The 18391-nt window shown below is 47.8% G+C and overlaps 1 protein-coding gene across 3 annotated transcripts in view; it reads right to left on the bottom strand.

Moving 5' to 3' along the window:
• The window catches only part of LOC140467254 (voltage-dependent L-type calcium channel subunit alpha-1S-like), a 214656-nt gene that overhangs the window by 157526 nt on the left and 38739 nt on the right, over positions 1-18391 (bottom strand). For all 3 annotated transcript variants that reach the window (XM_072563501.1, XM_072563500.1, XM_072563502.1), the window contains 2 exons: positions 13878-13981; positions 2478-2629 (listed from right to left, as the gene is read on the bottom strand). In XM_072563501.1, coding sequence (XP_072419602.1) covers positions 2478-2629; positions 13878-13981 — 256 coding nt within the window. The remainder of the gene's footprint in view (positions 1-2477; positions 2630-13877; positions 13982-18391) is intronic.

The following is an 18391-nucleotide window of genomic DNA, read 5'->3' on the forward strand; positions in this document are numbered from 1 at the left end:
GTGGCTCCATACAAAGGCCGCCTTGCTGATCTTTGAGGGGCCCTACTCTCTCCCTAGTTACCCTTTTGTCCTTGTATTTGTAAAAACCCTTTGGATTCTCCTTAACTCTATTTGCCAAAGCTTTTTGCCCTCCTGATTTCCCTCTTAAATATACTGCCTTAAATATACTGCCTTTACACTCTTCTAAGAATTCACTTGATCTATCCTGAGATGTGCTTCCTTCCTTTTCTTAATCAAACCCTCCATTTCCAGCATTCCCTATACCTACCAGCCTTCCCTTTCACCGAACAGGAATATACTGTCTCTGGATTCTCGTTATCTCACTTCTGAAGGCTTCCCATTTTCCAGTCGTCCCTTTACCTGCAAACATCTGCCCCCAATCAGCTTGTGAAAGTTCTTGCTTAATACTGTCAAAATTGGCCTTTCTCCAGTTTTGAACCTCAACTGTTAGATCTGGTCTTTCTTTTTCCATCACTATTTTAAATCTAATAGAATTATGGTCACTGGCCCCAAAGTGTTCCCCTACTGACACCTAGTCTATGGAGCTTTCAAGCCAGTAAAGATTGGACAGAAATCTTCAAGTTTTAGAACTGAGAAGATTTCGGCCATCAGAATTCTGAGAGATTCGTGCCAACAGACTCAGAGGCGGAAAACAAAATGCTTTCAACAGACCAAGTGAAAGAAATTGACTAGTGTGAATTAAATAAAGATTTACAAAGCTGAGACAGCAATGATATTTCTCTGGAATTGAATCGCTGTAACAGATGGTATTGGGAAACTGCTTTTATACATGTGTGAAGATCTTTCTAACTGCCTTCTACATATCTTTTCGCTTAGTAAACTTATGTTCTGTTGTTAAAGAACATCTGCAGTCTCATGTGAATATGTTGCGACTAAGCACCACAACTGCAAATCTAAATATATGACCTATCAAGCCAGGTTTCAGTCTGGGCTTGTTCAGTGTTACCAGCAGCTGGGCTTAAAGACAGTGGGAGAAATGATAAAGAATTGACCATTTTGTTTGCTGTAACTAAAGAATCTCAGACTCTATTACAGAGTCATAGAGATGTACCAAACAGAAACAGGCCCTTCGGTCCAACTTGTCCATTTATCTCATCTCATTTGCCAGCATATGGCCTACATCCCACTGAACCCTTTCTATTCATGTACCCATCAGATGCCTTTTAAATGTGATTGCACCAGCCTCCACCACTTCTGGAGGAAAAGATCTTAACTATTCACCTTGTCCATACCCCTCATGATTTTATAAACTTCTGTAAGGTCACCCCTCAGCCTCTGATGCTCCAGGGAAAACAACCTCAGCCTACTCAACTTCTCCCTACAGCTCAAATCCTCCAACCCTGGTAACATCCTAGTAAAGCTTTTGTGAACTCTTTCAAATTTAATACCATCTTTCCTATAGTAGGGAGATCAGAACTGAACACAGTATTCCAACAGTGACCTAACCGATGTCCTGTGCTGCTGCAACATGACCTTCCAACTCCAATACTCAATGTACTGACCAATAAACGCCTTCTTTACCCCCCTCATCCACCTGTGACTTCACCTTTAAGGAACAATGAACCTGCAGCCCAAGGTCTCTTTGTTCGGCAACACTCCCCAGGACTTTACCATACATGTGACGTCCTGGTCTGCTTTGCCTTTCCAAAATGCTACACCTAATACTTATCGAAACTAAACTCCACCTGCCATTTCTCAGGCCATTGGCCCATCTGATCAAACTTCTGTTGTCCTCTGAGATAACCACTATATGACCAATTTTGGTGTCATCTGTAAACTTACTAACCATTCCTCCTATATTCACACTCAAATCATTTATACAAATGATGAAAAGCAGTGGACCCAGCACTGATCCTTGCTGGTCCCAACCTTCAGTGCTGGTGTGTAATGGAAACTATAGGGCAAGTTGCATCTACAGACACAACAATAGCGTGTAAAAAGTTGGCAAAATTGAGAAGTAGGGGGATAAATCATAGATATGGGATACCAAATTCTTCAACACAAGTTCCAGGATTGGATTGTAAATGTATGAGGTGACTGTCTATGGTCCCAAGGACTCAATCAACAATTTTTTCTGTTTTAACCTTTCATTGGCTGTGGGCATCGCAGACAAGGCAAGTACTTTTCACCCATCCCTAACTGCCCTTGACAGGCCATTGAAGAGGACACCATGTGGCTGTGTGTCTGAAGTAATATATATGCAGGCTAGATCAGGCGTGGACAGCAGATTTCATCCCTTAGAGGACATTAGTGAACCAGACAAGCTTTTACAAAAATAAACAGCCGTTTATAGTCACTACCACTGAGACTAGCTTTCAATCCCAGATTTATTAATGGAATTTAAATTCAATAGACGTGGTGTTTGAACTCATGTCCCCACAGCATTGGCCTGAATTTTTGTATTTCTAATCCAGTGACATTACCATGCATCATCATCTGCCCCTAAGGCACCTTACCATCTCCGTGGTTGATGTGATCCAGGTCAATATCCTCAGCGTGTGTGATCCAGTCGAGGTAACCTTTCAGATCCTCATCCAGCTGCTGCTTCTCTCTGAACTTCTGGAAATCTCCCCGTGATTTGGCCTTCTCTCTCTCCCTGGAAAACTCCCTGGATGACAGATAGAAAGGCTCAGGTTTTACCTCCAGAGGGACACATGATCTTCTTGCAAAATGCCCAACTTATGGCATCACTCACATTTACTTGACTACACCTCCTCCCACCCAGTATCCTGCAAGACCTCCATCCTGTTTCCCCAATTCCTCCAGCTCCGCTGCAACTGCTCGGACGAGGAGACATTCCACTCCCAAGCAGCCCAGATGTCTACCTATTTTGAACAATGGACTTCTCCCCCTTCTGTCATCCAAACAGCCCTCCACCGCACCTCCTCCATTCCCCGCTCTAAACTCAAGCCCCTCCCAACGCAAAAAAGACAGGGTTCCCCTTGTCCTCACGTATCACTCCTCCAGTCTCTGCATCCAACCTATCACCTTTAAACACTTTGGCCAACTCCAATTAGGTAAAAACAATGACTGCAGATGCTGGAGACCAGATTCTGGATTAGTGGTGCTGGAAGAGAACAGCAGTTCAGGCAGCATCCAAGGAGCTTCGAAATCAACGTTTCGTGCAAAAGCCCTTCATCAGGAATAAAGGCAGTGAGCCTGAAGCGTGGAGAGATAAGCTAGAGGAGGGTGGGGGTGGGGAGAAAGTAGCATAGAGTACAATGGGTGAGTGGGGGAGGGGATGAAGATGATAGGTCAGGGAGGAGAGGGTGGAATGGATAGGTGGAAAAGGAGAGAAGCAGGTAGGACAAGTCTGCACAAGTCATGGGGACAGTGCTGAGCTGGAAGTTTGGAACTAGGGTGAGGTGGGGAAAGGGGAAATGAGGAAACTGTTGAAGTCCACATTGATGTCCTGGGGTTGAGTGTTCCGAGGCGGAAGATGAGGCGTCCTCCAGGCATTTGGTGGTGAGGGAGCAGCAGTGAAGGAGGCCCAGGACCTCCATGTCCTCGGCAGAGTGGGAGGGAGAGTTGAAATGTTGGGCCACGGAGCGGTGTGGTTGATTGGTGCGGGTGTCTCGGAGATGTTCCCTAAAGCGCTCTGCTAGGAGGCGCCAAGTCTCCCCAATGTAGAGGAGACCGCATCAGGAGCAACGGATACAATAAATTATATTAGTGGATGTGCAAGTAAAACTTTGATGGATGTAGAAGGCTCCTTTAGGGCCTTGGATAGAGGTGAGGGAGGAGGTGTGGGCGCAGGTTTTACAGTTCCTGCGGTGGCAGGGGAAAGTGCCAGAATGGGAGGGTGGGTTGTAGGGGGGGCATGGACCTGACCAGATAGTCACGGAGGGAACGGTCTTTGCGGAAGGCGGGAAGGGGTGGGGAGTGAAATATATTCCTGGTGGTGGGGTCTGTTTGGAGGTGGCGGAAATGTTGGCGGATGATTTGGTTTATGCGAAGGTTGGTAGGGTGGAAGGTGAGCACCAGGGGCGTTCTGTCCTTGTTACGGTTGGAGAGGTGGGGTCTGAGGGCGGAGGTGCGGGATGTGGACGAGATGCGTTGGAGGGCATCTTTAACCACGTGGGAAGGGAAATTGCGTCTCTAAAGAAGGAGGCCATCTGGTGTGTTCTGTGGTGGAACTGGTCCTCCTGGGAGCAGATACGGCGGAGGTGGAGGAATTGGGAATACGGCATTTTTGTAAGAGGTAGGGTAGGAAGAGGTGTAATCCAGGTAGCTGTGGGAGTCGGTGGGTTTGTAAAAAATGTCAGTGTCGAGTCGGTCGTCATTAATGAAGATGGAGAGGTCCAGGAAGGGGAGGGAGGTGTCAGAGATGGTCCAGGTTAATTTAAGGTCAGGGTGGAATGTGTTGGTGAAGTTGATGAATTGCTCAACCTCCTCGCGGGAGCACGAGGTGGTGCCAATGCAGTCATCAATGTAGTGGAGGAAGAGGTGGGGAGTGGTGCCGGTGTAATTACAGAAGATCAACTGCTCTACGTAGCCAACAAAGAGACAGGCATAGCTGGGGCCCACACATGTACCCATGGCTACGCCTTTGGTCTGGAGGAAGGGGGAGGATTCAAAGGAGAAATTGTTAAGGGTGAAGACCAGTTCGGCCAAACGAATGAGAGTGTCAGTGGAAGGGTACTGTTGGGGACGTCTGGAGAGGAAAAAACGGAGGGCTTGGAGGCCCTGGTCATGGCGGATGGAGGTGTAGAGGGATTGGATATCCATGGTGAAGATGAGGCGTTGGGGGCTGGGGAAACGGAAGTCTTGGAGGAGGTGGAGGGCATGGGTGGTATCTCGAACGTATGTGGGGAGCTCCTGGACTAGGGGGGATAGGACAGTGTCGAGGTAGGTAGAGATGAGTTCAGTGGGGCAGGAGCATGCTGAGACAATGGGTCAGCCAGCGTGGTCAGGCTTGTGGATCTTGGGAAGGAGGTAGAACCGGGCAGTGCGGGGTTCCCGGACTATGAGGTTGGAAGCTGTGGGTGGGAGATCTCCTGAGGTGATGAGGTTCTGTATGGTCTGGGAGATGATGGTTTGGTGATGAGGGGTGGGGTCATGGTCGAGGGGGCAGTAGGGAGAGATGTCCTCGAGTTGGCGTTTGGCTTCAGCGGTGTAGAGGTCAGTGCGCCAGACTACCACTGCGCCCCCTTTATCCGCTGGCTTGATGGTGAGGTCGGGATTGGAGCAGAGGGATTGGAGGGCTGCGCGTTGTGAGGGTGAGAGGTTGGAGTGGGGGAGGGGGGTAGACTGGTTGAGGCGGTTAATGTCCCGGCAGCAGTTGGAAATGAAGAGGTCGAGGCCAGCGTGGGGTGTCCAGGTGGATGGAGTGTGTTGGAGGTGGGCGAAGGGGTCCTCGGAAGGTGGGCGGGAATCCTGATTGTGAAAGTAAGCTTGGTGGCGGAGGCGACGGAAAAATTGTTCGACGTCACGGCGTGTATTAAATTCATTGATGCGTGGACGGAGGGGAATGAAGGTGAGTCCTTTGCTGAGGACTGATCGTTCGTCCTCAGTGAGGGGGAGGTCTGGGGGGATGGTGAAAACTTGGCAGAGCTGGGAGCTGGGATCTGGTGTGGGCGTAGAGCTGGGAGTGGGGGCGGAACCTGTAACTGGAGTAGGTGTGATCGTGGGGGGAATGGGGGTGGAGTGCCTGGATGCCTGCCTTGAAGAAGTTTTCCTCCTCTATCTACAAGAATCTCAGGGAGTCCCTCTCCCACTGCAAGTCCCAGGTCATTTCCTCTGCCCTGAAGCTCTTTAACCATGTCGTGAAACAAACTCGCTACCACAGCCACTTTTGCTTCCTCAGTGCCTGCCTCCGTAACCAACTCATCCCACACGGACTCCGGACCATCTTTAAACCAGCAGAGTTCGGACCCAAACAGGACAAACAGTACAGACTACAGATTCAAAAACACCAGCAACGGTTCTCCTTCAAGATCCTCCACTCCACGCTTGCAGCAATGTGCCGGCACCTAACTTCTCTCCAGTCAGCCCTGCCTCAGCTGAGGGCCACACTCTCTCAGAATTGCAAAGGACCCACTCTGTACTACATCCTCAGGAGAATTCATACTCTCAACAAACAGTATTTCAATTCCATCTCAAACACCAAAAACTGTAAGTACAACAAACTTTTATCCACCCACCTCCATAACCAGCGCTCCTCAAACATTCCAGAAGATTCCCCTGGCCTCGGAATCTACACAGACGCCATTAGCCATGCGGCTGATGCAGCTGCCACCCCCACGCTGATTGATGATGTCACTTCTGCTCCCATCATGGCCACTCCCACAACCACTTCCGCCCCTCACAATTCCTCATGCATCACACCTGACATCACGTCTGCCCTTCACATCATCGCTGATGCCACATGCTCAGTGACTTCCGCCACCCCTACTGCCGTGGTCACCACCACTTCTGCCCCCACCAGTGCCACCCACCTGCATTCTGCTGACATGCCCCCCCACAGACCCCACTGTCACTATCCCCATCCCCCCAGAACCCCGAGGGGAACACTACCCCTGCTCATGACTCCACCCCCATTCGCCCCGCCATCACACCAATTCAGTTACAGGTTCCATCCCCACTCCCAGCTCTACACCCACACCAGATCCCAGCTCCCAGCTCTGCCAAGTTTTCACCATCCCCCCAGACCTCCCCCTCACTGAGGACGAACGATCAGTCCTCAGCAAAGGACTCACCTTCATTCCCCTCCGTCCACGCATCAATGAATTTAATACACGACGTGACATCAAACAATTCTTCCATCGCCTCCGCCTCCGAGCTTACTTTCACAATCAGGATTCCCGCCCACCTTCCGAGGACCCCTTCGCCCACCTCCAAAACACTGCATCCACCTGGACACCCCGCGCTGGCCTATTACCTGCCCTCGACCTCTTCATTTCCAACTGCCGCCGGGACATTAACTGCCTCAACCTGTCTACCCCCCTCCCACACTCCAACCTCTCACCCTCACAACGCGCAGCCCTCCAATCCCTCTGCTCCAATCCCAACCTAACCATCAAGCCAGCGGATAAAGGGGGCGCACTGACCTCTACACTGTTGAAGCCAAACACCAACTCGAGGACATCTCTCCCTACTGCCCCTTCGACCATGACCCCACCCCTCATCACCAAACCATCATCTCCCAGACCATACAGAACCTCATCACCTCAGGAGATCTCCCACCCACAGCTTCCAACCTCATAGTCCAGGAAGCCCACACTGCCCGGTTCTACCTCCTTCCCAAGATCCACAAGCCTGACCACCCTGGCCGACCCATTGTCTCAGCATGCTCCTGCCCCACTGAACTCATCTCTACCTACCTCGACACTGTCCTATCCCCCCTAGTCCAGGAGCTCCCCACATACGTTCGAGACACCACCCACGCCCTCCACCTCCTCCAAGACTTCTGTTTCCCCAGCCCCTAACACCTCATCTTCACCATGGATATCCAATCCCTCTACACCTCCATCCGCCATGACCAGGGCCTCCAAGCCCTCCGTTTTTTCCTCTCCAGACGTCCCCAACAGTACCCTTCCACTGACACTCTCATTCATTTGGCCGAACTGGTCATCACCCTTAACAATTTCTCCTTTGAATCCTCCCCCTTCCTCCAGACCAAAGGGGTAGCTATAGGCACACGTGTGGGCCCCAGCTATGCCTGTCTCTTTGTTGGCTACGTAGAGCAGTTGATCTTCCGTAATTACACCAGCACCACTCCCCACCTCTTCCTCCGCTACACTGATAACTGCATTGGCGCCACCTCGTGCTCCCGTGAATAGGTTAAGCAATTCATCAACTTCACCAACACATTCCACCCTGACCTTAAATTAACCTGGACCATCTCTGACACCTCCCTCCCCTTCCTGGACCTCTCCATCTCCATTAATGACGACCGACTCGACACTGACATTTTTTACAAACCCACCGACTCCCACAGCTACCTGGATTACACCTCTTCCCATCCTACCTCTTACAAAAATGCCATCGCGTATTCCCAATTCCTCCGCCTCTGCCGGATCTGCTCCCAGGAGGACCAGTTCCACCACAGAACACACCAGATGGCCTCCTTCTTTAGAGACCGCAATTTCCCTTCCCACGTGGTTAAAGATGCCCTCCAACGCATCTCGTCCACATCCCGCCCTCAGACCCCACCCCTCCAACCGTAACAAGGACAGAACGCCCCTGGTGCTCACCTTCCACCCTACCAACCTTCGCGTAAACGAAATCATCCACCGACATTTCCGCCACCTCCAAACAGACCCCACCACCAGGAATATATTTCCCTCCCCACCCCTTTCCGCCTTCCGCAAAGACCGTTCCCTCCGTGACTACCTGGTCAGGTCCACGCCCCCTCCTACAGCCCACTCTCCCATCCTGGCACTTTCCCCTGCCACTGCAGGAACTGTAAAACCTGCGCCCACACCTCCTCCCTCATCTCTATCCAAGGCCCTAAAGGAGCCTTCTACATCCATCAAAGTTTTACTTGCACATCCACTAATATCATTTATTGTAACCGTTGCTCCCGATGCAGTCTCCTCTACATTGGGGAGACTTGGCGCCTCCTAGCAGAGCGCTTTAGGGAACATCTCGGGACACCCGCACCAATCAACCACACCGCTCCGTGGCCCAACATTTCAACTCTCCCTCCCACTCTGCCGAGGACATGGAGGTCCTGGGCCTCCTTCACCACAGCTCCCTCACCACCAGACGCCTGGAGGAAGAACGCCTCATCTTCCGCCTTGGAACACTTCAACCCCAGGGCATCAATGTGGACTTCAACAGTTTCCTCATTTCCCCTTTCCCCACCTCACCCTAGTTCCAAACTTCCAGCTCAGTAACTATCCCCATGACTTGTCCGGACTTGTCCTACCTGCCTATCTCCTTTTCCGCCTATCCACTCCACCCTCTCCTCCCTGACCTATCACCTTCATCCCCTCCCCCACTCACCCACTGTACTCTATGCTACTTTCTCCCCACCCCCACCCTCCTCTAGCTTATCTCTCCACGCTTCAGGCTCACTGCCTTTATTCCTGATGAAGGGCTTTTGCACGAAACATCGATTTCGAAGCTCCTTGGATGCTGCCTGAACTGCTGTGCTCTTCCAGCACCACTAATCCAACTCCAATTAGACCTCACCACCAAGAACATCTTCCCCTCCCCACCCCTCTCTGCCTTCCACAAAGACTGTTCCCTTTGCCAATCCTTGGATCATACTTCTCTCCCCACCAAACCACCATCTCCCCCCCAAACTCCCAAGTACCTCCCCTGCAAATGTAAAAGATGTAAAACCTGCTGGTGCTCCACCCACTCACCTCTATCCAGGACCCCAAACAGTCCTTCCAGGTGAGACAGAGGTTTCCTGTATCTGGTGCTCCTGATGTGGTCTTCTCTACATCGGGCAGAGAAGACCATCCATCATCTACAAGGCACAAGTCAGGAGTGTGATGGAATTCTCCTGACTTGCCTGGATGGGTGCAACTCCAACAACATTTACAAAGCTTGACACCATCCAGGACAAAAAGAGTGTAGTGAGGAAGGATCACTTGACTTGAAACATTAACTCTGATTTCTCTCCACAGATGCTGACCTGCTGAGCTCTTCCAGCTAATTCTGTGTTTGTTTCTGATTTACAGCATCCACAGTTCTTTTTGGTTTTTACAAAAAAAAGCCCATTTGACTGACACCATATCCACAAGCATCCACTCCTTCCACCGCCGACGCTCAGTAGCAGCAGTGTATACTATCTCCAAGATGCACTGCAGAAATTCAACAAGATCTTGAGGCAGCACCTTCCAATCCAACGACCACCTCCACCTGGAGGGTCAAGGCAGCAGATACATGGGAATACCACCGCCTGCAAGTCCCTTTTGAGTCACTCACTATACTGAGTTGGAAATACATCACCACTCCTTCACTGTCATTGGTAAAAACACTGGCATTCTCTCCCTAAGGGCATTGTGACGTGGACTACAACGGTTCAAGAAGGAAGCTCACTACCACCTTCTCAAGGGCAACTAGGGATGGGCAATAAATGCTGGTCAGCCAGTGACACCCACTTGCCTGAGTGAATAAAAAATATGGAATTGTTCTCTACTGCTCAAATTCATACATTAAACGCAAAGGTGCCCTGTGCCTGTCTCTCTTGCCAAGTGATTAAGGTTGTGCCATCAAGCTGGGCCTGAACAGGATCCAACATTCTCCAAGGAATGTTGAAGTAAAAGAGCTTGGTGTCACGAGGAACTCATACTCCCCACCACTTCCAACGCATAAACTCATTGAAACCAAAGCTGGATTTAAAATATACCAACAACCAGGCAAATCTAGGAGCAGGCAGAGGCCAATCCATGAGATCATAGCTGACTTTCTAGCTGTCCCCTTAAAGCTTCCCTTTGGCACGTAACCTTTAATACCTCTGGACAACAAAACCCAGCAATCCCTTGAAGAAAATTAACAACTGATCTCGCTTCAATTGGCATTTGTAACAGAGAGTTCCAAACCTTTGCCCCTGCTTCCTGAACACCTCACCTTTTCGAATGTCAAAAGTGTTTCCTCTTCTCTTTCATGCAAGGTTTTTAAAGTCTGCGCCCCTCATCCTAGACTCCCCAAAAAGCAGAAATCATCTCTCACGCTTCACCCTTTTCATATACCCCGTTCAATGTTAGAAACCACCCAAAAGTACTACTCTGGGGGCAAAAGCAGAAGTTGACAACAATCCCCAGAAAAAAATATTACAGCAGATGTTGAAAAACCAATTTTAATGAATAGAGAAAGGTAGAGAGAGGGAGAGATTTAAGGAAGGAATTCCAGAGTTTGGGGCCTAGGCTCTGAACTCATCAATGTGGGTAAGGCCATGGAGGAATTTGAAAATGAGGAGCAAATTGTCAACTCGAGATGTTCTTGACCAAGAGATATTGTAGGTTAGCAAATGCACACTGATAAAGGGCAAGAACCAGTGCACATTAACACATATGGAGGGTGGAATATGGAAGAGCAGCAAGGAGAGCTTGGCAAGACGCACATCTAAAGGGTAATAAAGTTGAGAGTGAGGTGTGACGAAGGGGGTAGAAGGGGAGAGGAGGGGGGAGGGAAGTGGGGAGGGACGGAGGAAGCAGCAGAAGGGTAGTGAATGAGGAGAGGAGAAGGGAAGGAGGAGGAGAAAGGGGAGGAGAGAGGGAGGGAGGAGAGAGGGAGGGACGAGAGGACAAGATCTGAAGGGGGAAGGGGAGGGCCAGAGAAAAGGAGGAGGGGCAGTAAATGAGGGGGGGATGGTGTGATTGGAGCAGAACATGGATGGGTACGAAGAGGAGAGGGTGTTGGTGAGTGAGAAGGACGAGGAGGAAGACTGGGAGAGGTGTTGTACTGACTGCAGCTACTGCCCCTCTGTGGCACTGCTGAGGTCTAAAGCTGCTGGTCTCTAATTGGCCAGCAACTCTTGGTGATTGGGTCCTCCTCATACTGGGTCTTCATCCTAATCAAGAGGCCATAAAGAACCAACCAAATGCTTGACTGCCAGGAGATCATGGCAGGCATCACATCCAGACAATCAGTTAGTTTCCTTCCTCCAGATTGAGGGGGGACCTGATTGAGGTCTACAAGATCATGAAGGGTATAGACAGGGTGGATAGAGACAAGCTTTTTCCCAGGATGAGGGGTTCAATAACGAGAGGTCACGCGATCAAGGTAAGAGGTGAAAAGTTGAAGTGGGATACACATGGAAAGTACTTTACACAGAGGGTGGTGGGCATCTGGAACGCAATGCCAGCAGAGATGGTAGAGGCAGGCACGGTAGATTCATTTAAGGTGTGTCTGGACAGATGCATGAGATAGTGGGGAGCAGAGGGATACAGATGCTTAGGAATTGGGCGATAGGTTTAGACAGAGGATTTGGATTGGATCAGGATTGGAGGGCCAAAGAGCCTGTTCCTGGGCTGTAAACTTTCTTTGTTCTCCAATCTCTTCACAATTTCACTTGTAAATGGGAAGACACCATCTACAGTTTTCAAATGATATCACTCTGTAATGTTTCAATTGCATAAATTCAACCCTAATTTGTGTAATCTCTCCTCATCATTGAACCCTTGATGTCCAGTTATTATTCTAGTCGATCAATACTGCACTCTTTCCATGTCCTTCCTACAGTGTGATGCTGAGGACCACAGTGACTCCAGTGGTTTTTTTTAAATCACAGACACATGACTTCTACCACTCTGTCTTCCTGCCTCGGGATATAATGAACTGATTCCATTGGCCATTCTGATTATCGTCTGTACACGTTATTGAATTTAAATGACCTCTGTAGCTGGACCACTGTAACAAACTCCACTGTCTCAAACAATTAGCTATTTGAAAAAGCTATGTTATACATCTTCTTGATGTATAAAAGTGAGAAAAATAACTGAGAAACAAACACACCACAACTGAGCTCTGTTTTCCATTGGTAGGCTCTGGATGGCCTCCTTGGGATGGCCAGCATTCATTGGTCACCCGTAGTTACTTTAAAATAGTAGTTTGACACAACTGAGTGGGTCACTGCAGACGATAATGAATTAAACCCCTTTCCTTTATTTATTATGTGGCTATCGCTAATGAGTCCAACACCTGTGACCCGGATAGCTTAGTTGGTAGAGTGTCAGTCATAGTCATAGTCATAGAGATGTACAGCATAGAAACAGACCCTTCGGTCCAACCCGTCCATGCCGACCAGATATCCCAACCCAATCTAGTCCCACCTGCCAGCACCTGGCCCTTATCCCTCCAAACCCTTCCTATTCATATACCCATCCAAATGCCTCTTAAATGTTGCAATTGTACCAGCCTCCACCACTTCCTCTGGCAGCTCATTCCATACACATACCACTCTCTGCGTGAAAAAGTTGCCCCTTAGGTAAGGTTCCAGGGTTCAAGTCCCTATTCAGGCATAGCTTTAAGCCAAAATAGCTTAGTGGGGACAGTGTTAGAATGAAGATCTAAAGGTCCCTGGTTCAATCCTGGATTTTGGCAAAATAAGCCCTCCCTGACAATGTCAGTATTCGTTTAGGGGTGGCTCAGTGGTTAGCACTGCTGCCTCACATCGCCAGAGACCTGGGTTCGATTCCAGCCTCGGATGACTGTCTGTGTGGCATTTGCACATTCACCCTGCGTTTGCCTGAGATTCCTCTGGATGCTCTGGTTTCCTCCCACAGTCCAAAGATGTGCAGGCTAGGTGAATTAGTCATGGGAAGTGCAAGGTTACAGGGATAGGGTAAGTGGGTGGATCAGTGTGGGATACTCTTCAGAAGGTTGGTGTAGACTCGATGGGCCGAATGGCCTGCTTCTACACTGGAGGGATTCTATGCTCAATGCTTGTTGACCATCCTTAAATTGAGTAGCTTGTTTGGGCAGTTAAGAGGCAATTGTGTTGGTGTGAGTCTGGAGTCACACGTTGGTCACACCAGAGAATGACAACAGGTATTAAAGGGTGAGGACAGTGAGGGATAGTAAAGGGTGAGGAGAGATAGGTTGGAGTTGGGGATAGTGGAGGGTGAGGGGAATATTAAAAAGTGAAAAGGGTGAGGTTAGAGTGAGAGGATATTGAAGGGTGAAGATAGCAAGCAGAGTGAAGGATGAGTAGAGTGAGATTATTGGGTAAATATTAAAGGGTGAGAGGAGAGAGAGGATATTGAAGGGTGAGGAGAGCGTGCAGAGTGAGGGATATTAAAGGGTTAGGAGAGCACGATTATTGAGGTAAATTAAAGGGTGAGGGGAGTTGGGTTAAACTGGGCATTTTGAATGGCAAATACGTCAACAATATTTTGTGGGGGGGGGGTCGGAGGTGGAAACGTACCACTCCAGCACTGGAACATTCTGTGACTCACCCACTCAGGACACCAAGTACGAGGTTCAGCACAAAGAATGAGCCCAGCAGGATGAGACTGACAAAGTAGATCCAAGGCCACTCATTCCCAATGGCATCATTGACCTGCAGGACAGAAACATAGGTTAACAGCAGGAAAGAGTGAAGGAGAGGGCAGCATTGACAGGATAGATGTCTGTTCGGCAGTAGTTAGCCAGGCTTTGGGCCAAGAGTTGGCTGATGTTTGGGCTAGTGTACAAGTAATTAATTAGTAGTTTGTCTGGTGAACCTATAGTTCTCCAGTTGATGTATTTGCGAACTGATGGTTAATCAGTGCTTAGCCTGGTGAACCAGTAGTTAGATTGTGGGTGGGTTGGAGATCCATAGAGTCATAGAGATGTACTGCATGGAAACAGACCCTCCTATCCAACTCGTCCATGTTCACCAGATATCCCAACCCAATCTAGTCCCACCCATCCAGATGCCTTTTTAATGTTGCAATTGCACCAGCCTCCACCACTTCCACTTGCAGCTCACTCCATACACGTACGACCCTCTGAGTGACCCTTTGAGCCCCTTTGGTCTCTTTTAAATCTTTCCCCTCTCACCCTAAACCTATCCCTCTAGTTCTGGACTCCCCAACCCCAGGGAAAAGACTTTGCTAATAGACAATAGGTGCAAGAGTAGGCCTTTCTGCCCTTCGAGCCTGCACGACCATTCATTATGATCATGGCTGATCATCCTCAATCAGTATCCTGTTCCTGCCTTCCATTACCCTTGATTCCACTATCCTTGACAGCTCTATCCAACTCTTTCTTAAACAAATCCAGAGACTGGGCCTCCACTGCCCTCTGGGGCAGAGCATTCCACACAGCCAGCACTCTCTGGGTGAAGACGTTTCTCCTCATCTCTGTCCTAAATGGCCTACCCTGTATTTTTAAGCTGTGTCCTCTGGTTCAGGACTCACCCATCAGCGGAAACATGTTTCCTGCCTCCAGAGTGTCCAATCCTCTAATAATCTTATATGTCTCAATCAGATCCTCTCTCAGTCTACTAAACTCAAGGGTATACAAGCCCAGTCACTCCAATCTTTCTATTTATCCTATCCATGCCCCTCTATCAGGTCACCCCTCAGCCTCCGACGTTCCAGGGAAAACAGCCCTAGTCTGTTCAGCCTCTCCCTATAGCTCAAATCCTCCAACCCTGGCAACATCCTTGTAAATCTTTTCTGAACCCTTTCAAGTTTCATAACACCTTCCCAACAGTGGTCTAACCAATGTCCTGTATAGCTGCACTATGACCTCCCAACTCCTGTACTCAATACTCTGACCAATAAAAGAAAGCATACCAAACGCCTTCTTCACTATCCTATCTACCTGCGACTCCACTTTCAAGGAGCTATGAACCTGCACTCCAAGGTCTCTTTGTTCAGCAACACTCCCTAGGACCTTACCATTAAGTGCATAAGTCCTGCTAAGATTTGCTTGCCCAAAATGCAGCACCTCACATTTATCTAAATTAAGCTCCAGCTGCCACTTCTCAATTCCCTGGCCCATCTGATCAAGATCCATTGTAATCTGAGGTAACCCTCTTCGCTGTCCAGTACACCTCCAATTTTGATGTCATCTGCAAACTTATTAACTATACCTCTTATGCTCACATCCAAATCATTTATATAAATGATGAAAAGCAGTGGACCCAGCACCGATCCTTGTGGCACTCCACTGGTCACAGGCCTCCAGTCTGAAAAACAACCCTCCACTACAATCCTCTGTCTTCTACCTTTGAGCCAGTTCTGTATCTAAATGGCTAGTTCTCCCTGTATTCCATGAGATCTAACATTGCTAACCAATCTTCCATGGGGAACTTAGTAAAACGCCTTACTGAAGTCCATACAGATCACATCAACCGCTCTGCCCTCATCAATCCTCTTTGTTACTTTTTCAAAAAACTCAATCAAGTTTGTGAGACATGATTTCTCACGCACAAAGCCATGATGACTGCCCCTAATCAGTCCTTGCCTTTCCAAATACATGTACATCCTGTATTCCCTCCACAGGATTCCCTCCAACAACTTGCCCGACATCAGACTCACTGGTCTATGGTTCCCTGGCTTGTCCTTACCACCCTTTTTAAACAGTGACACCACGTTAGCCAACCTCCAGTTTTCCGACACCTCTCTCGTGACAATATCGATGATACAAATATCTCAGCAACGGACCCAGCAATCGCTTTTCTAGCTTCCCACAGAGTTCTAGGGTACACCTGATCAGGTCCTGGGGATTTATTCACTTTTATGCATTTCAAGACATCCAGCACTTCCTCCTATGTAATATAGACATTTTTCAAGATGTCACCATCTATTTTCCGACATTCTATATCTTCCATATCCTTTTCCACAATAAACACTGATGCAAAATATTCAGTTAGTATCTGCCCCATCTCCTGCGGCTCCACACAAAGGCAGCCTTGCTGATCATTGCGGGGCCCTATTCTCTCCCTAATTACCCTTCTGTCCTTAATGTATTTATAAAAACCCTTTCGATTCATGTTAACTCTGTTTGCCAAATCTATCTCATGGCCTCTTTTTGCCCTCCTGATTTCCCTCTTAAGTATACTCCTACTGCCTTTATACTCTTCTGAGGATTCACTTGATCTATCTTGTCCATATCTGAGACATGCTTCCTTCTTTTCCTTAACCAAACCCTCAATTTCTTTAGTCATCCAGCATTCCCTATACCTGCCAGCCTTTCCTTCCACCCTAACAGGAATATACTTTCTCTGGACTCTCATTATTGCATTTCTGAAGGCTTCCCATTTTCCAGCCATCCCTTTACCTGTGAACATCTGCCTCCAATCAGCTTTTGAAAGTTCTTGCCTAATACCATCAAAATTGGCTTTTCTACAATTTAGTACTTCAACTTTTAGATCTTGTCTATCCTTTTCCATCATTATTTTAAATTTAATAGAATTATGGTCGCTGACCCCAAAGTGCTTCCCCCATTGACATCTCAGTCACCTGCTTTGCCTTATTTCCCGAGAACAGGTCAAGTTTTGCACCTTCTCTCATAGGTACATCCACATATTAACCAATAGTTAAATCGGTGGTGAACCTGTAGGTAGCTGGTGACAGGTTGGTGAAACAATAGTTAATTGATGCTTAGTCTAATGAATCCATGGTTAGCGGGTGGATGGGTTGGTGAACTGGTAGCAATCGGTGATTGGTCTGCTGAATGCTTAGTTTATCCAGTGATTGGGTTGGAGGTCCAAAAGTTAGCAGCTATGGATGGGATGAAAACAAGGAGAATCAAGAAAGTAACCTTAGGGATTTTTTAAAAAGTAGCAGCAGGACAAGTTCAACATCACTGAAAGAAAATATCTCATGAAGTGACATCACAATGAAACGTAACTTACCGATAAGCTGAACAAGATGAAATACTAGTTTAATTGTGAAGAAAAGTGATAAATTCACACTCTAATTATTTAACTAAATTGTGAGGGGTATCAGATAAGGTGACTAGCAAAGGTGTTTTCTTTAAGGTGGGGGATTTCAAAACTAGTGGGCATATTCTTAAGGTAAAAGGAGAAAGATTTAAAAAGGACATGAGGGGCAACTTTTTCTTTAACATAGATAGTGGTTAGTGTGCGGGATGCCTGAGGAAGTGGTGGATGCAGGCACAGTTACAAAGTTTAAAAGACATTTGGATAATTACACCAAAAGGAAATGTTTGGAGGGATATGGACCAAACGCAGGCAGAGGAGACTAGTTTAGAGTGGGAACATGGTTGACGTGGACTAGTTGTACTGAAGAGTCTGTTTCCATGCTGACTAAAACTAAAACAAAATTAGATTGGGATGACATTGCTGTGATATAATTGTAACAAGGAGAGAATTTGTGGAAGGCCATGTGACCCTGGACAAGCTACATTAATTATCTTAATAAATCTACATCTGGTGTACGTCAAGCTTAGAATTGTTGAACTGGTGTCAGAGGCGCGGAGATGAACAAGAATCAGGAACAGATCAGGAATCAGAACGTTCTGTTCCAGCAGAGAGTCACATTGCTCAGGGTCAGGTCATGCTGTGAATGTGGTTATTGTTGACAGACAGAGGCTCCAAATGCAAAATGTTTAAATAGTGTTCAGAAATAAACCTTAAAGAGATACTTCTGAAAAATCATCCAATGAAAATATATGGGTAGGCATTAAAACTAAAAAGTGAAAGATCACCTTGATGGGATTCTACTGTCAGCCCCTCCAACAGTGGGAAATTGAGAAACAAATATGTTGGGAGAGCTCAGATATATGTAAGGATATTAAGGTTTTATAATTGGGGATTTTAATTTTCCAAACATTGATTGAAGCTACCATAGTGTTAGAGGTCTGGATGGTAAAGAATCCGTCAAATGATGTTCAAGAACATTTTTTTTATCAATAATGTGGATGCTTCTAATAAAGAAGGAGCAAAACTAGATCTTCTTTTGGGCAATAAGGCAGGGCAGGTGACCGAAGTAAACGTGGGGGAACACTTTGGGTT

This window comes from Chiloscyllium punctatum, chromosome 45 (genome assembly GCF_047496795.1).
Source record: "Chiloscyllium punctatum isolate Juve2018m chromosome 45, sChiPun1.3, whole genome shotgun sequence".
In the NCBI taxonomy this organism is placed as follows: domain Eukaryota; kingdom Metazoa; phylum Chordata; class Chondrichthyes; order Orectolobiformes; family Hemiscylliidae; genus Chiloscyllium; species Chiloscyllium punctatum.